Below are 24,398 nucleotides of genomic sequence, written 5' to 3'. Positions count from 1 at the left end.
TCAACAGAGATCTGCCTTCTGAGTGCTGAGATTATGCCATCATGCCCGGCATCTTCCAAACTTTTGTGAATCCAGTATTATGGTGACATTAAAATCAGGTAAATATAATAGACACACACAAAAATTAGACTGTTCTTGGGCTGGAGAGATGGCTTAGCAGTTAAGAGCACTGCCTGCTCTTCCACGGTTCTGAGTTTAATTCCCAACAACCACATGGTGGCTCACAACCATCTTTAATGAGATCTGGTGCCTTCTTCTGGCATATAGGCATACACGCAGCCAGAACACTATACATAATAAATCTTAAAAAAAATTAGACTGTTCTCCCTAATGAATGTACATACAAAATCCTCAATAAAATTGAATTCAACTGAATTCAGCATCATACTGAAAAGCATTTATCATAACTATTTTTACTATTCCAATTATGCAAGGATAATACAGCATACCCAAATCAATAAATGTAATTCATATCATAAGCGGACCAAAAACAAACAAAAAAAACCCCCAGAAGTCACATGATAAACATAGAAAAAGCCTTTGACAATACCCAACATCCTTTTGAGATCAGAGTCATGAAAAGGCTAGATAAGACAAGGCAGGAGAATACCTCAATATAATAAAGACTATATACAACATATTTACAGCCAACATCATACTAAATAGAGAAAAACTCAAAGCATCACGTACAAGAGTCCTACCTACCATCTTCCTTCCACTTCTATTCCATACAGTGGTTGAAGACTTAGAATAATACAGAAGGGATGCCACTAGGATAAGAAGGAGTATCTCCTTTTGCAGATGATGTTATACATAAGAGGTTCTAAAGAATCTATCAAATTCTTTGAGTTGATAACTATGTTCAGCAAAGTGACACACACAACCTGGGCATAAATTAACCAAGGAAATTGAAGACCTTTATAATGAAAGTTTTCAGACACAAAAGAAATAAATTAAGAAATACACTAGAAGATAAAAATACACCCCCATACTCATGGATCAGAAAAATGACCACTCTACTTAAAGGTTCAAAAATTTATATGGAGGAACAAACCAGAGATAGCCAAAACAATCCTGAATGAAAAGAACAGTGCAGAAGGTATCACATCTGATTTCAAATTCCATAGAGCAGTATTAATAAAAAAAGCATGATGCTGGCACAAAAACACAGAGTCGAGGACCCAGATGTAAGTCCATGCAGCTACAGTTAACCTGAATTTTTACAAAGATACCAAAAATATACATCAGAAAAAAGCACCTTAAAAATGATGCCAGGCAAAGTGGCAAAGACAGAAATGAAACTAGATCCTTCTCTCCCACCATACACAAAACTCAACTCCAAATGGATCAAAAACCTCAGCATACAACCGGATAGTCGGAAAGTGCGAGGGAAAAACAGAGCACGTGCTTTATACGCATTGAATAAGACTCCTATCTCACAGGAAATATAACCAGCAACTGACAAATGAGATCTCATCAAACTAAAGAAACTGAAGGGTAAACAGATGGCCTACAGAATGGGAGGAAACCTTTGCCAGCTATTCATTCAAGAGGTTTAATGTGTAGAATATATAAAGATCTAAAAAAGCAAAACATGGTTGGGTGTGGTGTCAGAGGCTAATCCAGAACTTACTTTTAACCCCAGAACTTGGGAGGCAGAGGCAGACAGATCTCGAGTCCATGGTCAGTCTGGCCTACGTAGTAGTAAACTCCTGGACAGCCAGGGCTACGTGGTGAGACACATCTAAAAGAAAAAAACCAACCAACCAACCAACCAACCAACCAACCCACAAACCTTAAATTAAAAACTAAAACCCAAATAAAAAATGGTCTGTGGAAGTAAACAGTTTCCAACAATTTTGGATTATCTTCAGGACTGGCGATAATGCTCTGATTTAGTTCTTGCCTTGCATGCATGAGATCTTCCATTCCCAGTGCATGTGTATATATGTATGCCTGTGTGAACCATTTAGGCTACCAATTCAGGTTCTTTTTAATCCCTTACCTTTCCCAGAACTCCACTTTCACAAATACTGTAGTAAACTGCAGGTCACTTCTTTCACTCTCTAGTTTTCCTCTTGGCCACCCACTTTCAAACTGTTTGTACACAAGCCATAAATTCTTCACTTTCTTCTGTGGGTAGCTCCACCTTTCCATCTCTCGTATGTTTTTCTTTACAAGTTTCATTTGAAACCTGTTTGACTTTAATTTTTTTTCTTCCTTCACAGTGTTTCAATTTATGCTATTATATGTATATTCAGGTTTTAACTGACCCTCCCCTCATTCTTTTTGAGACAGAATCTTTGTACAAACCCTAGCTGTCCTCCAACTCATTATGTAGGCCAGGCTGGCCTTGGCTTAGAGATCCACCTGTTTCTGCCTCCAGAGTGCTGGGATTAAAGGTGTATGCCACTTATACATGATATCGTAACCTTTTGCCTGCAAACTCATCTACCCCTTCTGGGTTTCAAAGACTAGCACCATTCCCTTAGCTGCCTCCTACCATATTCCCTGCCATCACAGTCATAGGCTCTCACCCTCTTAACACTGAGAGCCCTGAGTTAAACACTGTTTGCCAAATTATCTTGGTCATGGTGTCTTATGACAATAGAAAAGCAACTAACAGTATATAAAGTTAAATGAAAAAAAAACTCCCAGTTAATGTTTCTTTCCAGCTGTTACCTTCAGATTTATATTGAAAAAAGGACACAGTGAAACATGAAGCTCCCATGGAGCCTGCCCACAGGCTCTGGCAGGAAGTCTTCAGCCTCCCTGGGCCAATGTTCACTTTGGGCTTTGGTTCCCCATCTAGAAATGGAATGACCACTCTGCTGAGTTACAGGCATCCTAGCAGCAGAAACCCAGAGTTGTCTTCATGATTCCCTCACTACCTATTCTCCCCTCTCCATCAACCGGGTCCAGAAGCTTCTATCTTCTACCTTTTGTTCCTCAAACTGTCAAGTTATAAACCCTTGATGACAGGGCCAAAGAAACTTTGAAGTTTCCAGGGAAACAGGAAGTTCATTCCTGGCGGTGAATGGCATATGGCTAGGAAGTGTGGGGAACTGGCTTGCGGCATATCACTGTGGATCTTTAAGTGCTCAAGAGCTGAGGGCTGAGTTCTGAGTGTCTCTGGGCCCCAACATGGTACCTGCAGTTGGGGCACCCAGGTTTTCCCATCACCATTATAGTGTCAACAGTTCCTGCTGATGCTATAACCGGAAACTCTGGGTTCTTCTTGGTAGGTGGTTTGGCTCCAATGGAAGAAGTGGAGGGCCAGAGGTAGTGTTTGGTCTCCCCTTGAAGGCAAGCCCAATGCTAGTTCTCTAGCCACTTCTTCAACCAGGAGACAATGCCAGTATCCCTGGGGATAGAACCAGAATCTTTGTCCTTTCAAGAACACTGTTCATGCAAGGTCACTGCCCTGCATGCTTTTTCTTTGTTGAACTATCCCAGGAACACAGGGATGTGCTGCTCTCTCACCTGGAAAAGAAAAGAAGGCAACCTATTCCACACCTCCTCTGAGTACTGATTTCTTTCCTCTTCTCTGGTGCGAAATCTTCAGAAGGCTAGGACCTACTGTTCCCTCCCTCCCACAACTAGCTTCCACCAGCTTGTTATTGTTACCCTAGGCCTCAGGTAATTCATCTGGGCACTGGAAAAGTATGAGTCATGTAGTATGCTGAGGTAAGTAAAAGCTAAACAACAACCCAGAGGCAACTGTGTGAGCTGTTAACTCCTGAAGGGACAAAGATGGGACTAATAACTAAGCCTTTCAGTTTTTAATACCATTTACTTTGTTCCTAATTTAAAGCCAATTAAGCGTCCCTAATTCATTATTTTACTAGAGACCACAATCCCTTCTCTTCCCAAAATGTGGACAGGCACCTGCATACAAGGCTATAGGTAACCCTCTGTTCTACAAAGGCTGTTTCCACTAAGTCCCAGTGACCTGAGTATAACCCACCACCCCATCTTGAAGCTTCCTGGTACTTTTTGCCATGAGCTTGTGAAGCCTAATCATTTGGTTGGCTGTTGTTTCCTGATGACTGCTCTGTTCTGGTACCAGTGACAACTTCGTGTTCAGAAGACAACTGAGGGCACCAGGAACTCTGAAACCTAGGGACATCAGAAAGTGACTTTGGTGGTGGTCTTGGCTCTCTGGAAACAAGTATCACCCATTTGTTACCTCCCACCACACCCATCATCCCTAGCAGAAAGCAACCAGACTGGGTCTCCTGCTGTACTAATGTATTCCATCTTTCAAAAAGAAAGACATGATTTTAATATTACTTAACAATATGTTAAAAAAGTAGCCAGGCAGGCCTCCGTGTTAATACGGTTGTACGCTCTAGAACAGACTTGATGGTGTGAGTACTGGGTGGGTTTCTTGTTTTTAACGTTCTCATTCTGCAAGGGGTCTTACACAAGCTGGCTACAAGTCAGGGGGTCAAACACAAACAGCGCAACGTGTACACTCGGAAACAGTAGATTGTGAAAGAGTACAAAGGAGGCCTGCCCGCCCAGCCCGCCTTGGGTGGGACACAGGGCACATGGGAGCTGAGGGATGGCTGACACCCTGGCGGGGACAGATAACAAGACAGGGCGAGATGCAGAGGCGACAGAGCCACGTAGATGATGCAAACTCGTCTCTGGCCACGGCCCAGGCCCCTGAAGCCGTGGTTGTGGAGGAATTGGCGGGAACTACTGTTCCATTCCGACAGCACAGAGCTACAATCAAAGAAGTCTCACTCACAGACTACACGCACACAAGCTAACAACGCAGGTCGAGCAGCAAGTTCTCGGTCTGGGGGTCTCAGGCCACGGCATCCCGCCCTACACACCATGGGTGGGTACCGAAGCTCTGGGGAGCCACTGAAAGGCTTGGCTCTTGAGTGGCGCAGCCCAGCTGCCTCTCATATATCCCTCTCCAAGCAGTCCTCATTCAGTGGGCAGCAAAGGTGGCTTTCTTCAAGCTAAAGTTGGACCAGTTGATGGACAGTCTTTGTCGGTTCTGTCTAGCAGAGTCCAAGCAGAACCTGGCAAAACAAAATGGCAAATTGTCACAAGACAGAGCCTACACCCAGTCTGGCAACCACCACACCAACCTCTGACTCTTGTGGCATTTCAGTGCAAAGGTTCAGTGAGATTTGAGGGCAAAAGTCTCTGTGCTTGGAGGATTGGTCCCACCTTCAGGACACTGCCCAAATGGCTTGTGTATTTTCTGGTGCTTTCTGTTATTTGATACTGTGTCCAGGGAAGAGGCAAGATAGCATAAGAAAAGCAGCACTTAGTGTAGAAAGACAACAGTGTACCAAGCACCATTGAAGGGCTCAAGGAAAGCTCTTCTAATGTGACCATACAAGAGCAGCTGACATCAGTCACTATTCTGCCTGAAAAAGGGCTAAGGAGCTTCTACTTCCCTACCCAGAGGCTCTTAGTGACTGATGTAGATTCTGATGCTCTGTCTAAGCAACTAGCTAAGTCATAGCCTGTTGCCCAGCAGGAGGTTGGAACTGTTGGGCAGCATCAGGCCAGAAGACACCACACAAGAGGCAGGACCACAGGCAAGTCCTGCAAGTAGGTCTTCCTGTGATACAGACCTCATATCTTAGTTAACAGCAATGACTTACTCAAAACAACAAATATGTTCCAGGTAAGAAGCCACCAGCTGGCTCAGCCTCCACAGCAGCCATGAGCTTCAGGAAGTAAGGCACTTTGTGGTCACTGTGGCTGGGCATGCCGGAGAGTCACTAGCAGAAGCCCACTAGAGATGCTAGGAAGAGCAGGCTGCTAAGCTTAAATGAGGTTGCCAGGAGCCAACACAAAACTTCTGTAACTGAGCAGAAAGTGCTACAAGCTTTGTAGGTCCTATAGTCTATGGCAATCTGGCACTACGCTCCAATGACACACAGGGAACCATGGCCACACAGACTCAGCAGATTCCTTCGATGTTCATGTAAAATAACATTTAGAATGAAATCCAAAGTCTGTATAATTTTTGTGTGTCTGAAACATTTGTTCCCCAACTGCTTTAGTGTGCACATTCTTTTAGTCATATAGGACCAAGGGCAGGCTGAGCATGACCCATAGTCTGCATCAAGTGTATTGAATCAAAGGCAACAGTTAAACCCATGTGTAAAGTTGAGGTTTTAGCCTGTCTTAAACATATTCATGCCAGGTGGTGGTGGCGCACGCCTTTAATCCCAGCACTCGGGAAGCAGAGGCAGGCGGATCTCTGTGAGTTCGAGGCCAGCCTGGTCTACAAGAGCTAGTTCCAGGACAGGAACCAAAAAGCTACGGAGAAACCCTATCTCGAAAATTCAAAAAACAAAACAACAACAACAAAAAAACAAACCATATTCATAAAATAAGAACTACTATGAGACAAATTACAATATTCTGGCCTTCTACTCCATCTAAGGTGGCATGTCCTCTATATAGGAAGGCCTTCAGGCTTGAACCACCTGCCAGTTCTATGCTCTAAGCCACAAACACTGGAAGCTAAATAGCTTCTGAAAACAATCACCCTCTGGAGATGGAAAGACAGCCCAGTGATTAAGGTGTAACCACTCTTCCAGAGGACCAACATTTGGTTCTTAATACCCATTCTGGATAGTTCACAACTTCTTGTAACTCCAGCTCCAGGGCATCTGATATGCTCTTCTATCCTCTGAGGTCATTCCCACAGATGCCCTCAGAGGATATAAATCCTTTGAGAATTTTTATTTATAAAAAAATTAAAAATAAATATTTAAAAAAAGATTACCCTTTACCCTGTTTCTCAGGCAAAGATGGTCAATTTGTATATTAATGATGGAAAAAGTATTTTCTTTGTTTAAAGACTCTTACATAATTTCTCATTCTCACTATTACAGCTCTGATTTGGGGAGCAGAAATAATGAAACCTAAAATGATGGTTTTCAGGTGGTTTGAATGTTTATGTTTAAACTGTGGTCCAATCATTCATCCAGATAACCTTGGCTATCCAGTTATGTGTTGCACATTTTGTGGCCTCTGTTAACGTAAGTAAAAAACAAGTCTCTGCCAGGGAAGGGTTGTGCCATCTCAGCTCTGGAATTTAAACTTTTTCTTCTTTTAAGATTAAAACAAATCTTTAAAAAAAAATACCAAAAGCTTATCAGAAGCTCAGGAGCATACAACACAAGGTGCTTCCCAAAAGACCCCCAGGCACAGCAAGTGAATAGCTCCATCCACATTAGACCAATCATGTTTGTTGTCACTGGACCCCATTCTGCATGCACCACACACACAGATAACTAGGATGCAGAAAGCCCCAGTGAATGCACCAAGGAAGCCCTTGATGCCTTGATATTTGAGAGTGAGGCCTCTTCATACCTGGCAGCTCTAGGAATTCCATATGCATACTCAGCAGTTGTCTGGCTGTGCTGTTTGAGCATCTGCACGCTGAATCATACTGAGTGTGTTATTTTTTTTTAACCTTATTGTTTGTTCTAGTCAATGTTATGGCTGAGATTACTCCTCAAGGCAAGTCTGTTCAGCTGTCTGACTGTCAAGTCTTACAGAGAATAGGCAGATGGCATTACACAAGCGCTTCTTGCTACCTTCTCTGCTACATGGAAGGTATTTCACTCATATAGGTCCTATCAAACTGCTCCCGGGAACTGTTAAGAGCTGTGAGGCCCTGCCTCAACTCTCAAACCCCTGCAGAGCCTGCCTTGTGTTTTCTGCCCACACATACACCGTGGGATTGTGTTGGCTTCTAATTGGTTTGTTTTCCAATGTTCTATAATCTTCCCTTTAAAGTTTGTTTTAAATCAGCATACTGATGGGTTTTCCTCTGGAATCTTCACGGGTGTATTAACTACTTTGCTCATCTTTAGTTTCTTCTGTCTTCCTTCAAATGACATTGTTTCATTACTCTTCATAAATCCTGGCTCTAACCTGCATAATGTTCTGGCAAATATTATTTTCTCTCACTTTCTTTAAAAGAAATCCTTGCTACTGAAGTAGTATCATTTACCAGACTCTTATTTTTATCTTATTTTGAGATGGGAGCTAGCTTTGCTGCCCAGACTTAAGTCAAGTGAGTGCCCTACCTCAATCTCCTAGAAGAAGGAACTGCAGGTACAAACCTCTGCACCCAGGTTATGGCTCAAATATAAGAAGCCTTCCCCTGTTCTGATTTCAGAAACATTTATTTTCTTCCAAATGAAAATTTTGCATGGAATTAGTACAGAGAAGCAAATCCAGGTTTCTCGCTATTATACCTGTTATCTTGGTCAAAAGCTGGCTTTTGACAATAAAATCTTAACCCCTGGGCTGGAGAGATGGCTCAGTGGTTTTAAGAGCAATGGTTGCTCTTCCAGAGAACCCGGGTTCTATTCTCAGCATCCACATGGCAGCTCACAACTATCTGTAATTCCAGACATCTTTATACCAATATATAATATACCTTATACCAATGCACATAAAATAAAGTTTTATATACATACATATTTACACAACACAATGTGTGTTAAAAGAGTGGTGGTGGCACATGCCTTAATCCTAGCACTCAGGAGGCAGAGGCAGGTGGATCTCTGAGAATCAACAGAGTGAGTTATAGAATAGCCAGAGCTACACAGGGAAACCCTGTCTCATTAAAAACAACAAACAAACAAACAAACAAACTGACCTAACAACAGAATGGTGTGGAATGGATACCCAATTCAATTTCCCTTTTTCCTTTTGGATGAACAGCTTCACAGCCCCATCTATAAAGACCTTCATTTCTAAAGTACTCTACCAATCCATCTTCTGTCACACCCTAAGTCTAGTGCTTCCATGAAGCTGTTTCTGGGCTTCTTCTGTATGGCCATCAAATGTCTTAATGGAAGGCTTATACAACTTTACACTGGGAAAGCAGGCTCCCTTGATCTTATTCTTCTGGAAAAGTATAAACAAACCACACCTTTTTTTTTTTTTTTGTGAAATGTAGCAAAATGAATGACTGGAACACATAATGATGCTAGGATGCAGAAGCCCTACCCACAGCCCCAATGCAGTCCCTGCAGTCCTGACAACCAACCCCCAATATTTCTTTGGCCTCAGTCCTTCCTTCTTCTCTCAGAAATATTTTTGCTTTTAACAGCAGTAACTTCCTCCTTGTGTGTCTTTTTTACATGCATACATGTCCTGTGAACATTTCTTTTTTTTTTTTTAAGATTTATTTTATTGTGTATACAACATTCTGCCTCCAAGTATGCCCACATGCCAGAAGAGGGTGCCAGATCTCATTAAAGATGGTTGTGAGCCACCATGTGGTTACTGGGAATTGAACTCATGACCTCTGGGAGAGCAGCCAGTGCTCTTAACCACTGAGCCATCTCTCCAGCACCGAACATTTTATTTCTTGAGTGAGGGTCACATATTAGCCTTCAATTCACCATGTATCTGACAATGACCTTGAATTCTGGTCATTCTGTCTCTACATCTCAAGTGCTGGGATTATAGGTATGCATATCTTTCACATCTGGTTTTATGCAGTGCTGGGGACTGAATCCAGGGTATTCTACAAAATGAGTTACATTCCCTATACCCAACTATTAAAAAACTTACTTTATTGATCTATGATTCATGAAAAGCACATGGCCAGCAAGTATGGAACTTATTAGTACCAACACATGGCTCTATCCTTGTGGGTCACCTCAGTCAGGACACAGTGCCACACCTTTTCCTGCCCTGTACTGCCAAGACTTACCTTGCCTCAGCACCAAGAAATAGTGATGAAGGTCTGTCAGTGGATGAATGCACATGTAATCTGGCACCATGTGTCTTATGCTAGCCTAGTCACTTTGTACACTGCTGTGGAAAACTTTTCTTGGTGCTGCACTGCAGACAGCTGCTCTTAATGGGCAGTGGAATTCTTCTAGAGGGACATAAAGCTTTTGGTGATTACAAACAAAATGAACAGGACAGCATGTGTGTGAAGCCACATGGGCTGGCAACCATTTCTCAGGCCTAGAAGCAGAGCTGTGTTTCTGGTGGCACATTACACTAAGCACTCCTATTCTGTTTGCTTTTAAACTTGAAATAAGTAGCATTTCTCAAATATCCCATCTGTGTCTGTCTCTACCAGGAGCTGCTGGGTTCTGCTCCTTGGTGCTACTCACAAACTCCCCTCCGTGATTCAATCACAACTTACTCTAACGCTTTAGAAACACAAGTTTCATGACTGTAATGCCTAATCTTGGTCGACTATGTCTAGAACAACTAAGACCCAAGCAGCTGGGTACTCCTGTGAGAAATTTTCTTAATTCGCTGATTTGAGGTAGGAAGAGCATGCTAAGCCTGGGCTACACTTTTTAGTGGACATAAGAGGAGGAAAGCTGTTTTTTGCCTGCTTGCTCTCGCTCTGGCTGGCAAGTTCATATCCTGTTGCTGAAGCATTCCTTTTGAATTGAGTAACAGAACTCAATTCTTCAGGATTCCAACGTAGACTGGAGACTAGCAACTTTCTAGGAATCCTCTGAGATTCTAGTACCAGTTTGAGACTGCTGTAATGTCCATTTTTGTGGTCTTTCTGTTGAGAGAAGAGACAGACTAGCAGCACCACAGCCTGTAAGTCACTCTTATAAATCCCTTCTTTATATCCATATTCATTCGATCAGTTCCATTTCTCTAAAGAAGCCTCATTATTGAAATTTAAGCCTAGAGATAAAATCTGGGAAATTCAAAGGCTTCATGGATATTAGCTCTTCCTGTCTTTTAAACAAGATCTCTATTGGTTTTGATTTTGGTTTAAGTTTATGTGTATGTGTGTTTTGCCTATATGTTTTCATGTGTACCACATGCATGCCAGGTGCTCAAGTAAGCCAGAAGAGGGCACCGGATTTCCTGGAAATGGAGTTATAGACAGTTGTAAACAATCATATGAGGGCTGGAAAATGAACTCAGGTTCTCTCCAAGTGCAACAAATGCTTTTAACTGCTGAGCCATCTTTCCAGCTCCAGTGAGGTTTGTTTTCCTTTTTAGACATTTTTTTCCTTCCTTCCTTATTGGTATGTCTGTCAAGGTACAAATAAGGGAGTCAGAGAAAGACTTGCAGGAGTTGGTTCTCTCCTTCTATTTGGGTTCTAGGGATCGAATTCAGGTTGTCAGGCTTGGCAGTAAGTGCTTTTACCCGTTTAGCCATCTAGCTGGCCCCCTTTATAGTTTTTTTTTCTTTATAAAGCTTCCTAGAAGCTGGGCGGTGGTGGAGCATGCCTTTAATCACAGCACTAAGGAAGCAGAGGCAGGAGAATCTCTGTTAGTTCGAGGCCAGCCTGATCTACAGAGTGAATTCCAGGACAGTCAGGACTACACAGAGAAACCCTGTCTTGAAAAAACAAAAAACAAACAAAAAAAGTCCCCTAGATTTCTGTGTATAAGTCTTTTATAACCTCCAATAACTTCAACCATGGCTACTGGAGTGATTTGGGTACTATGGTAAATGCTATCTGACCCAACCTTCCTTTCTGTCTTCCTTTTGTTTTTTGGAGGGAACCTAGGACCTCACACAGCTAAGCAGGTCCCTACTAATGAGATAAATGCTACATCTATTTAAACAACAACTTCAAATTATTGATGGTATAGAGAAAAACAAGTTAACTTCTATACTGAAGCATACAGCTAGTCCCTGTGATCTGTTCTTTCACGTTTACTCTCAGAGACAAAAGGTAGTCTATAAAATTGTTTTACTCCCTCCTCTTAACTTGCTTAGCCTTCAGTTGTTTTTTTTTTTTTTTTTTCTGAACAGCCTAGGAATCACAGCTGAAAGCTGAGAGCAATGTGGAAAAACACAGCTTTTATCTTTTACATGCTTCTTCCTTCCCAAGTAAAAAATTGTTTCCTCCGTAATATTTTTTTTTGTCCTTTCTCTTTGTATTAGTCAGGGTTTTCTAAAGGAACAGAACTGATAGACTGCAAATGTGTGTGTGTGTGTGTGTGTGTGTGTGTGTGTACACTTATATATGTTATTTATTAGAGTAATTTACAGGCTGCAGTCCAGATAGTTCAACAATGGCTGCCTACTAATGGAAAGTCCAAGAATCCAATCAGTTCAGTCCACGAGGCTGGATGTCTCAGCTGGTCTTCAGTATACATCAGAACCCTGAAGAAGTAGACTCTGTAGGCAAGTGAAGGAATGGACTTGCCAGTGAAAAGTGAGAACAAGCAGGCAAAGGGACCCTTTTCCATGTCCTTACATAGGCAGACACAGAAAGTGTGGCCCAGATTAAAGGTGGATCTTCCCATCGCAGAAGACCCAGATTAGAAGTGGATCTTCTCACTTTCAGTGATTTAATTAAGAAAATAATTTCACACAGATGTACCACACTTGGGCTTTAGTTAATTCCAGATGTAGTCAAGCTGACAACCAAGAATAGCCATCACACTCTTCTGGTACACTGCTTTACCAGGTGGATTTTCTTCACTGGCCAATACTGCAGTTCTACTTGTTTTTGTTTCGTTTTGCTTTTGAGACAAGCACCTCACTATATTGCCCTGGCTGGTCTTAAAGTCACTGAGATTTGCCTGCCTCTGCTTCCTGAATGATGGGACTAATAAGGTACGTGCCACAATGTCCAGCAATATTGCAGTCCTTTTTGCTTGTCTGTCACTTCCCTTTTTCTTCTGTAGTTTTTTTGTTTTTTGAGATAATATTGCTTTGGAGATCAGGCTGGTCTTGAATTCATTTTCCAGGTGTGCAACAGCATGTCTGGCTATTTCAAGTATGGCCTTGTAAATAATATGCATATAAATGTACATTCAAGATTTTTACTATCATTTAATACAATGGTTTTCAACCTGTGGTGGGTCATGAACTCTGAGTGGGGTGTCCTAATAACCCTTTCACAGGGGTTGCAGAGCAGATATTCTGTGTATCAGATATTCATATTATAATTCATAATAGTGGCAAAAGTTGTTATGAAGTAGTAACAAAACAATTTTATGGTCAGGGGTCACCATAACATAAGGAACTGTATTAAAGTGTCCTAAAATTAGAAAGATTGAGAACCACTGTTCTAACAGATACTTTTACTTTCATTTAGTTTTTTTTACTAGGCTGACCTGTAGTTACTAAGTAGCCAAGGTTGGTTTTGGACTTAAAATGATCCTACCTCAGCCCCCTGAGTGCTGGAATCACAACTATGGGATACTGCACCTTTTTATTTGTGGTTACTGACCTATTTTTGTTTACCATATTCCATTTTTTAAAAAAGATTTATTTATTTATTATGTATACAGTATTCTAAGTACTCTGCCTGCAGGCCAGAAGAGGGCACAGATCTCATTACAGATGGCCATGAGCCACCATGTGGTTGCTGGGAATTGAACTCAGGACCTTTGGAAGAGCAGGTGATGCTCTTAACCACTGAGCCATCTCTCCAGCCCCATATTCCATTTTTTTTAACAAAAGATTTATTATTTATGCACAAGTGTGTCTGTCTGTGGAGGTCAGAAGAATTCAGATCTCCTGGAGCTGTAGTTACAGGAGATTTTAAGCCACTCTTGTGAATACAGGACACTGGAATTTTGGTCCTCCGGAAAAGGAACAAGTATTTTTGACTGCTAAGCCATCTCTCCAGCCCTATTTCTATTTTAATTATATGTAGATGTGTGTGTCTTTGTCAGGGTATATATACCTGAGTATATGTGCCCAAAGAGGTGAGAAGATGATACCAGGTTTCTTGGAGCAGCTGTGAGCTACTGACATGAATGCTGAGAATCATACTTGGTCTTAGGGCTAGAGCAGTATGAGCTCTTAACTGATGAGCCATCCATCCCTCTAGTCCCTACTTATATTTTTGGAGAAAGGTTTTCACTGTGTAATCAAGATTAGCCTCAAATTTGTTATCACCTTATCTCAGCTTTCCAGGTAGCTGGAACTACAGGAATGCATCATAATGCTCAGTTTCAGTCTTGGCTTTAGTTCCTGGCTTTCTTATCATCTGTTCCCAGATATTTGTGGCCAGGAATGTAGGGGCTATTGGACTGGTGGCTAAGCACCTGTAAACTAAGGCATCTAGGAGGCTGAGGCAGGAATATCATGAGTTCAAGGCCTGCCTGAGAATCTTAGATCCTATCTCAAACATGGGGATAGGGAAGCTACTCAGCAGCAGAGCATTTGTTTGGTGACCAGTCTCACACCAGCCTACATTCCAGGCCACAAGTACCTGGGAACAGATGCCAAGACAGCAAGGCATTTAGCACCTCTTCCTCATGCTAGGGATCAAATCCAGCAGGGATGCTAAAGTTGAAAGTTTCAGAATGCAGATTTGGTATGTGGTCCCTCTGGAATTCCTTACAGTCTATGACATCAAAGCAGAATCACCTGTATTGACTTTATATCTAACCACCTTGCCCAGACACTTTAAAAATTCAAGTGGGATATGGTGAGGTATATCTATAATCCTACCAATAAGAAGAAGCAGGAGGCCCGCCTGGATTATAGGAGATCCTGTCTTTAAAATTAAATATACAAAAAATTACTGAAAAAAATAAAAAATTAAATTAATTTGCTCACAAGCTCTTTTGGACTTTTTATAAATATACTTAAGCCACCGAGCAGTGGTAGCGCATGCCCTTAATCCCAGCACTTGGGAAGCAGAGGCCGGTGGAGTTCTGTGAGTTTGAGGCCACTAGGTCTACAGAGTAGGTTCTAGGATAGGTAGAGCTGTCACACAGAGAAACCCTATCTTAAAAAAAAGGGGGGGGGTGGTATTTTCTTGTTGCCACAATTTATATAGTAAATGAAACATCCTTGAATATGGTCCCAATTAGGTTGGTCACCAGAATAGCTGCGTGTATCTTTAGTGTTACTTTTCTCCTTAAAGAAGGTCATGTTAGTATGTTCAAATGCCACATGTACATGAGACTCACCTGCAAGGTGCCTAAGAACACGGGAGGCTAGAATCAGAAGTAGCAGTTTTGGAAGTTAAGTGAGTCTGCTGAATCAGGCTCAACCAGGGGAACCACCATCAACATAGACAAAATGAAAGAGGAGAGAGAAAACCAAGTGTGTACGTAAGAGCAGGTGTATGGGGTAGGGAATAGATTTGGGCTGTTTGCTATTTGGCTTGTTCATGATATTCATCCAGGGTGACAGAAATGTCACAGGAAGGTCACAGGAACAGAAAAACGAGATAAGCTCAGCAACCAGGAACCTAACAATGTCCTGACATGCAAGCCTTGTGTTACCTTTTGAAATACTCCACCTCCCGCTCAGTCTCATCCATATCCACACTGTCCAGGTCGATGTCTTTAGGCAAGAAAACATCATCTGTAAAGTAAGGGAAGGAGACACATCACATTATCAAGAGTGGATATCTCACCAGGATAAACACTGCACAAAGTATTTAATGCAAGATTCTGCAAAAGGCCAGAAGGGCAGATTGCTCTTGTGAATCCCTAAAGCTACTCACCCATCTGCCAAACTAGCCATTACTGCTTCAAAAACCCACCAAAAAGATTCCCTGAAGGAACCCCGACTCAGAACTTAGGACTTTCCAAATCAAGAGTGCTGCCCTACTTTCCTTTGCAAGGCACCAGAGGGTCATTAGTTAAGGGACATTCATTCTACTTCCCAGGACCTCAGCCATGTCTGAGAATTTCAACATTTGTCCCCTGTTGTGCCCAGGTCTGACTGGACATTGAGTCTCTTCCCCAAGTTCAGCTCAAGGTTCCAAGTATGCAATATCAATGAAAATGGAAAGGTAGAGGTAGTTCACAGTTCTTTGTTAAGAATGAGCTTCAGTCACCCCAGATCATCACCCTAGTTCCTTCCATCACAGGCTTTTCCACAGTGTCATTATTAAGGCACATCTCACTTGCTTAATAACAGCCGCCATTGTGACAACTCACAGGATTAGAGTACCAAGGACTGGGAGCGTCCATTCTGAAAAGAACAGGGCCAGAAGAGGACTCTAGTTATATCTAAACTCAGAAGGAAGGGAAAGACAAGGACACCTGCACAAAACTGCATTCCAAATAGACCCTAAAGATTTAAGCAGTAAAGATTTAAGGCAATAAAAAAAAAAAAAGGAGTACAGACCTAAACAGAGAACTCTCAACAAAGGAATCTAACATGGCTGAAAGACACTTAAGGAAATATTCAACATCTTTAGTCATCAGAAAAATGCAAATCAAAACAACTCTGAGATTCTATCTTACACCTATAAGAATGGCCAAGATCAAAAACACCGATGACAACTTCTGCATTGCTGGTGGGAATGCAAGCTGGTACAGCCCCTTTGGATGTCAGTGTGGCAATTTCTCAGAAAATTAGGAAACAACCTTCTTCAAGACCCAGTAATATCACTTTTGGGTATATATCCAAAAGGATGCTCAATCATACCACAAGGACATGTACTCAACTATGTTCATAGCAGCTGTTTGTCATAGCCAGAACCTGGAAACAACATAAATGCCCCTTGACCGAAGAATGAATAAGGAAAATGTGGTACATTTACACAATGGAGTACTGCACAGCAGAAAAATAATGACATCTTGAATTTTGAAGGAAAATGGATGGAGCTAGAAAACATCATTTTGAGTGAGGTAACCCAGACACAGAAAGACAATTATCATATGTACTCACTCATAGGTGATTTTAAAACATAAAACAAAACGAGCCTACAAACCACAATCCCAGAGAACCTAGACAACAATGAGGACCCTAAGAGAGACATATATAAATCTAATCTACATGGAAAGTAGTAAAGGACAAGATCGCCTGAGTAAATTGGGAGCATAGGGACCATGGAGAGGGTTGAAGGGGAGGGGAGAGTCAGGGAGGGAAGCAGAGAAAAATGTATAGTTCAATAAATAAAAAAAATTAAAAAAAATTTAAGCAGTAGTAACAAAAAGCACAGAAAGAAGTTGGCATGGCAGAGAAGACATGTTATTCTAGTCAGTATAGCCTGGCTACATAAAAACCTATCTTAAGAATAGAAAAAGGCTAGCAGGGCAGTGGTGGTGCACACCTTTAATCCCAGCACTCAGGAGGTAGAGACAGGTGGATCTCTGTGAGTTCAAGGCCAGCCTAGTCTACAAGAGCTAGTTTCAGGACAGGAACCAAAAGCTAAGGAGAAACCCTGTCTCGAAAAATAAAAAAAAAAAAAAAAAAAAAAAAAAAAAAAGGCAAAATAGCCAATGAGATGGCTTATTGAGAAAAAGCACTTGTTGCCAAGTTCTGACTGCAATAATGTAGGAGAGAACCAACTTCTGTGAGCTGCGTACTGACCTCCATACTTGCTCTGTAGCAAGTATGTGTTAATGTGCTCCCGAAAACAAGTTAATAAATGTAAAAAGGAGAATAATAAATAACCAAAAGCAAAGATGATCATGCAAACCATGAAGTGACAAAAAAGCTCTGGCCTTGTCTGGAGAAGACATGCTGTAGGTGTGTGAGGATGCAGTTCAGCAGCCTCTTCTCAGCCTCAGGACAAGGGTAAGCACACCACACACTGAGCACAGCGGTGCAGGTGTAGTATTCCAGTGTCTAGTGTATGCTCTCCTAAGCAGAATTAGCAGTCTCAGACTGAGAAAGTAAGCTTAGCTTAGGAGCTTCTACGCAGTATTCATGAAACTCTGGGCTCAATCTCCAGTACTACATATAAATTGGACATGGTGGTACATCCCATGTAATCCTATAATCCCAGGACTCAGGTATAGGCAGGAAGATGAGAAGTTCAAAGTCATTGTCAGATACATAGAAAGTTGGAGGTCTGCTTGTATTACATGAGACCCTGTCTCAAAAATATAAGTATTTATAAAACCTTAGTATAAGAAGCTGTGTTTAGTTTTGAGAACAGTTTTTCCACAGCATATTAAAATACAGATGTGACTCAAGAATTTTAAATCCAATGGAACCCTACCGTCACTGTCAATGAGGAGGAATTCAGATGGGAGGAGTCATGTTAAGGCTGTGCTTCACTTATCAGAGGACCAGGGCACTTAGAAGTGATGTCCCAAGAATTACCTAAAGATGCTATATTCAGACAAAGCAGAAGCAATGCAAATAAGCAAGATGAAGAGAAGGAATGGGAATAGCACAGTAGAAAGAGTGGAACTGGGGCTGGGGAGATGGCTCAGAGGTTAAGATCACTGGTTGTTCTTCCAGAGATCCAGAGTTCAATTCCCAGCAACCACATGGTGGCTTACAACAATCTATAATAAGATTTCTGGCTCACTGACAATAACAGAGGAAGGAGGAGGTGTGGTGAATGCCTTGAAGTCAAATAAGGCAGGAGATGCAGGGGACTAGGCACTAGGGTACTGAAGCAGTAAGTATAAAGAATCTACCACAACTGGGACATAGTTTGACCCCACAAATCCACACTGAGGCTTACCTCCTTGTATAGCAGTGCTAGAAGGTGGGGTCTAGAGGGCAGAGCCTCATGAATGACTCTCAGAGGAGTCACCTTCTTCTCTACAGGACCTAGATTATTTATGAAGAGTACATGTTCTTGGGGCTGGAGAGGTCGCTCTACTGCCTTTCCAGGAGATGCCAGTTCAAATCCCAGCATCCATATCAAGCAGCTCATAGCTTAAAGGTAACTCCAGGTTCAGGGAACTCAATGCCCTCTTCTGGCCTCTGTTACATGCACACAGACGTACACAAATAAATAAAACAAATTGGAAAAAAAAAGCATGTATGTTCTAAAGCAGGCCATCCCTCCATTGGCCTAAGAACCTACCTTCCTTAGGACTTTCCTGTTCTTCCTAGAAGTAGCACAAGGCCCACACAAACATGAGTACAAATCCTTAATTTTCCCTAATCGTCAAATATGTTTAGAAATAAGTGTTGAAGAAAGTATCAGAGAAGAAAACAGCACATACAAAAAATACTCAAAGTAATTACAAGATAGTGATAACATTGATGCCAACTATAAAATTATTATAACAAATGTGAATGATGTTAACTTACCAAAGAAAATTCTCCCCCCCACCAAATCCTGACAAGGTCCCCATTATATAGTCTGGGCTAACCTTGGGAGTTGTGTGGTAGTACGTCCTTGTAACATTAGTTACTCAGAGATGTGGGATGTCTCTCTCTATGCTTTGAATGTTTTACTACCAATGCTTAATAAAGAAGATGCTTTGGTCAAAAGTCAGGCAGATGCTAGCAGCGGCTGGGGAAGCAAGATATGAGGTAGCAAGCCATGAGCCATGATAATAATAGAAATGGATTAATTTAAGTTGTAAGAGCTAGTTAATAATAAACTTGAACTAATAGGCCAAACAGTGTTATTAATTATTAATTAATTAATTAATTAATATTAAGCCTCAGAGTGGTTATTCAAGAACTGGTGGGTGGAATAGAAACATCTAGTTATACTCAGGGGGTTAAGGCAGGAGGACTTTCAAGTTTGTTGCTAATCTGGAGAACTTAGCAAGATTCTTCCTCCAAAAAAGTGGAGATGCACCTTAGTGGCAGAGTGCTTCTAGTATAAGTATCACAAATGCCTTAAGCAGAAATACATCTGTATCTCAGGTTCACATGAGACATTCACAAAAGCTGACATCTAAGAATTCTGCTCTAGTTAGGACTATAGTCCACAAAGGCCATGGGGCTATTGGGAAGTAATGAAAACTATGGATGTGGGGACTACAGGAAAGAAGTTCGATCATTGGGGGGAACATTCTTGGCTTTTTACCTCTTCCCTCCATCTCTCTGCCTCCCAGTCATTGTAAGTTGGGCTGATTCTATCTGCCATCACATGCTGTTTCACCACAGGCACCAAAGCAATAAGGCTAACTGACTAGAGACGAAAATCTTCAAAACTGAGAGCAAAATAAACTTTTCCTCTTTAGAAGTTGATTATCTCAAATATTCTGTTTTAATAATAGAAAGCTATAATAAGGTTGCAAATGGAGTGATCTATACAATTCAGGATATAGAAAAGTCCAAACACTGTAACCATAATGCAGCAAGGGGAAAGAACACCTAGAAATGAATAGGCCCTTGCACCTAGAAACTCAAGCTGCTAACATGCTCCCAGGTGAATGGAGAGAGAAATCATACACACACACAAAGCTAACAACATGGAAACCATAGACTTTCAAACAACTTCGTGAAAACTTATCTGTAAGACCACAGAGCCAAGTATGGTGACACTAGACTGTGATCCCAGCATTCAGGAGGAGGTGGTGACAGCAGAGATAAAAGCCAGCCAGGCAACATACAAGTGTGCAGCAAGCTTGAGCTCCCTATAAGACCTTGTCTTAAAAAGATTTTTTTTGGATACAATTAAAGTAATCATCAGAAGAGCCTGTCCTGAGCAAGCAAACAAATCTTAATATACTTTGGAGACTGTATACAAAATTTGAAATTTTAGCTGAAAAGGGAAATTTAAAAACTAAAAAGTCTTTCAAAATTAACCTCATCACATGAAGAAACATAAGATTTCCACGGGGAGAGACAGAATGCTGTTGAGTTTCTAAAAACTCTTATTACTTCGTTCCCATGCAGCCTGAAGGTGTTTCAGAGCTGAAATAAGAAAACTCAAAGCTCTCTAATTCCTTTAAAGAAAGTATAATGATCGACACTCCCACCATGTGCAAATACAGAAGTAATTAAAAACAGCAACAAAAGGGAAAGTTACAGGCCATGACTATCAAGACAATAAAGTAACACAAATAGAATCTCAACCAAAGAATATAATTACCACATGCAAGTGGTAATTATTACAGGAACTTAAGGTTTGTTTAATGTTAGGAAACTAGAATAATAACACTCATGAATAGGCCAGAGAAGAAAAATCATAATTACTGCAGCAGGTGCAAGAAAAACTTTGAAAAACTTCAGCATATTTTCTTCATGAAAACATTCAAGAAATTTAAGAGTCACTGGCTTCTGTCCTAGCATTAGGTGGAATATCTAAGCCTCATTCCAAAGGCCAGCATCTCAGTCAATGTGGAAACATTTCAATCACTTCAGGAAGAATGTGACTCGGTCCAAGGCTTGGAAGAGAGGTTTTGTGTCATGGTGCACACCTTTAATCAGTGCTGGGTACAAAGAAGCAGACAGACCTCTCCAGACTAGCCAGAACTACATAATGAGACCTGTCTCAAGAAACAAAGAAACAAACAGTAACAAAAGACCCCCCCCCCCCCAAGAAGCAAGAACCCCAAAGACTGGAAATATAGCTAGGTGGATAGAAGCATTAGCTAATCTTCCTGAAGATCCAGGTTTGATTCCCAGTACCCATACAGCAGCTCATTACCATCTGTAACTTGAGTTCCAGGGAAACCTGTCACTCCTTTGGACCTAACAGGTACCAGGCATGCACATGGTAGATAGACATTCATATAGGTAAAACACCCATACACATAAAAAGTTAAAATCAAAGCCGGGCGATGGTGGCACACGCCTTTAATCCCAGCACTCGGGAGGCAGAGGCAGGTGGATCTCTGTGAGTTCGAGACCAGCCTGGACTACAGAGCTAGTTCCAGGACAGGCTCCAAAGCCACAGAGAAACCCTGTCTCGAAAAACCAAAAAAAAAAAAAAAGTTAAAATCAAGCTGAGCATGGTTATACATGCCTTTAATTCTAGCATGTAGGAGAGAAGGCAAAGGCAGGCAAATCTCTGAGGCCAGCCTGGAAAAAGACACAAATGACTAAAATTTAGAAATAAATAGAAAGTTGGGTAGTAGTGGTGTTTGCCTTTAAAACCAGCACTCAGGAGGCAGAGACAGGTGGATCTCTGTAAGTTAGAGGCCAGCCTGGTTCACAGAGTGATTCCAGGACAGCCAGGGCAGTTACACAGAGAAAAACTCTGTCTCAAAAAACAAAACAAAAAAACGGGGGAAAAAAAAGAAATGAAAGGGAGATGACATTGTAACATAAATAAATGATATACAGAAAGTCTTAAGGATCTATTTTTAATCTCTATTCCACTAAATGGGCAATATAAAAGAAATGGATAGATTCCCAGATGCATACAACATTCTTAAATCAAAGAGACAAATAATTCAAATATATCTATAGCCAGCCACAACATTGAAATAGTAATAAAAAGCTTCCCACATTAGAAAAAGCCCAAGACTAGATGGAATTGTAGTAGAATTTTATCTAAACTTCAAAGAAGAACTAATGTCAATACTATTTAAATTATTCTATAAAATAGGAAAGTAAGGCTTCCAAACTCTTCTGAGTCCAGTATCACTTTGATACCAAGACCAGATAAAGGCATAACAACAATAGTAGAAGAGCTGGGTATGGTGGCACACACCTTTAGTCCCAGCACTTGGGAGGCAGAGAAACAGGGGATCTCTGAGTTCAAGGCCAGTCTGGAGAGTTCCCAGATAGTCAGGTCTACGCAGAGAAACCGTGTCCTGAAAACAAACAAAACCCAAACCAAAATAAGCAGATCAAAAGAAAGAACTGTAAGAGTGGGACCAGTATGTAGCTAGTTGGTAGAGGACTTGTCACAAAGCCCCAGGTTCAATTCTCACTACTGCATAAAAAGGGAGCGGTAGAATATATCAATAATTCTAGTATTTAGGAGGTCAAATCAAGAGGGTCAGAAGTGCAAGGTCACTCTAAGCTACATAAAGGGAGTTGGAGGCTATCTTGAATTACATAAGACATTATCTTAAAAAAACAAAAAACACAAACCACAGAGCAGCAACAATCACACACACAGACTGAGAGAGAACGAGTCCAGTGTATGTGAGTAGGGGAGTACACATCAGTCATCCCTGCCTACAATTCACGATGTGCCTACACCCGTAAACTACAGTGAATAATAAGACCTGAACAGTGAGGCAATTTAGTAAAGCAAAAGATGTGAAGTGTACACACACACAAACAACAACACAGCTTCACATAAACAACCAGTTAAGCGGCACTGGCTAATAGAAATACAATTTGAGCCATATATGTTTTTAAGAGTCATATTTTAAATTTTAAAATGAAACATTATATTACATTATAATTAATATGAAACTGTATTATGGTAAAGTATGTAGCTCAGGGGTACAGTGCCTTTCTAACATGCACAGGCTATGAGTTTCAATCTTAGCACTGAAAAATAAATACATGGAGATATTTCATCCATTTTAAAATTAAGTTCCAAAATACAATACGTACTTTATAGTTATACTCACATTATAACTCATATAGAAGAACAGCAAAATACCAAAACAAAACAAAAAGCACGAAGAGGTGAGAAGAGCCAGTAAAATACAGAGACTAAAAATAACAGTTCAGAGCAATAAACACAGGATAGATCACTAAGCACATACACAGACCTGCTGCAAAAGGGCAGCACTGTAGGCCATGGGGACAGGATGAGCTTCTTCATAAATGCTTCAAGAAAACTGTGTAACCATTTAGGAAAAGAGAACAATGAGCCCATACCTTACCTCATACCCAAGAATAAACCCCAACTGTATTCAAGATCTCTATGAGGGGGAGGGAAAAGAAACCATACAAACTCTAGAGAAACATGTGTATCTTCTTCCCAGTAAATCAAGTCCACAAGAAACTTAAGAACTAGGAGAAAATCTTGGCAGCACTGGACACAGGTGGAAACTCATATCCCTAATTTGTAAAGATTTCTTAAACAACAAAATTCTAGATGAAAAACAAAACAGGTAAAACGTATGTGTTGGAAAGTTTTTTATCAGCTTTACACAGGCTAGAGTCATTTTGGAAGAGGGAAACTTTAGAAAATGACTCCACTAGGCTGGCCTGTGAGCAAGCCTGTGGTGCATTTTTCTTGATTGATGTGTGAGGGCCTAGTTCATTGCTTGGTTGCTGCTACTCCTGGGATGGTGGTACTGTGTGTTATAAGAAAGCAGGTTCAGCAAGCCATGAGGAGCAAGCCAGTAAGAAGCACTCCTTTATGGCTTCTTGCCTCAGTTCCTGCCTCCAAGTTCCTGCCTTGAGTTCTGTCCTGATTTTTCTGGATGACAGACATCAAGCTCTAAGATGAAATAAATCCTTTCTCCACAAGCTGCTTTAGTCGTGATGTTCTACCACAACAACAGAAACTCTTAATTAAAACAAGATATGAATAGAAAATTTACAAAAAGGCACACAAGCAAACTTTCTATAAAAGTTTACTAACCTTACTGCAAATTAGATGGAAATGGCCATGAAAACCACTCCTAGGAGTGATTCCAGTTAATGGGTTGGTAAAAGCTAAATAGCCTCGCATGAAACTTCAGGCTGGGCTGTGTGGGTCAGGAGAACACGGGTGGCTTGCAAGAGGGCCTCCTGAATGGCTGGAGGAATGTGGAGGCATCCCATAAAATAACTGTACACTTGCTATCTGAGCAGAACTCCCTTTTCTGAGCAAGTACTCTAAAGATAAACCTGCAGTCAGGAAGACAGACGTGGACAGCATTATACTCAGCACCGTGTGAAATTATAAAGCTCTGGG

General features: G+C 41.2%; 1 protein-coding gene across 5 annotated transcripts in view; it reads right to left on the bottom strand.

Annotated features, from left to right (window-relative positions):
* Positions 1–3,866: 3,866 nt before the first annotated feature.
* Positions 3,867–24,398, bottom strand: part of LOC121459401 (protein FAM193A-like) — a 125,291-nt gene continuing 104,759 nt past the window's right edge. For all 5 annotated transcript variants that reach the window (XM_041669128.1, XM_041669130.1, XM_041669125.1 and 2 more), the window contains exons 19-20: positions 15,205–15,286; positions 3,867–5,039 (exon numbers count right to left, since the gene is read on the bottom strand). In XM_041669128.1, coding sequence (XP_041525062.1) covers positions 4,946–5,039; positions 15,205–15,286 — 176 coding nt within the window. In that variant the 3' untranslated portion in view covers positions 3,867–4,945. The remainder of the gene's footprint in view (positions 5,040–15,204; positions 15,287–24,398) is intronic.

Source organism: Microtus oregoni, unplaced genomic scaffold, assembly GCF_018167655.1.
Source record: "Microtus oregoni isolate MIOR12 unplaced genomic scaffold, Mior012 000019F_ref0000042, whole genome shotgun sequence".
In the NCBI taxonomy this organism is placed as follows: domain Eukaryota; kingdom Metazoa; phylum Chordata; class Mammalia; order Rodentia; family Cricetidae; genus Microtus; species Microtus oregoni.
Note: the sequence above shows the minus strand (reverse complement) of the source record. Positions and strands in the feature narration are given on the sequence as shown.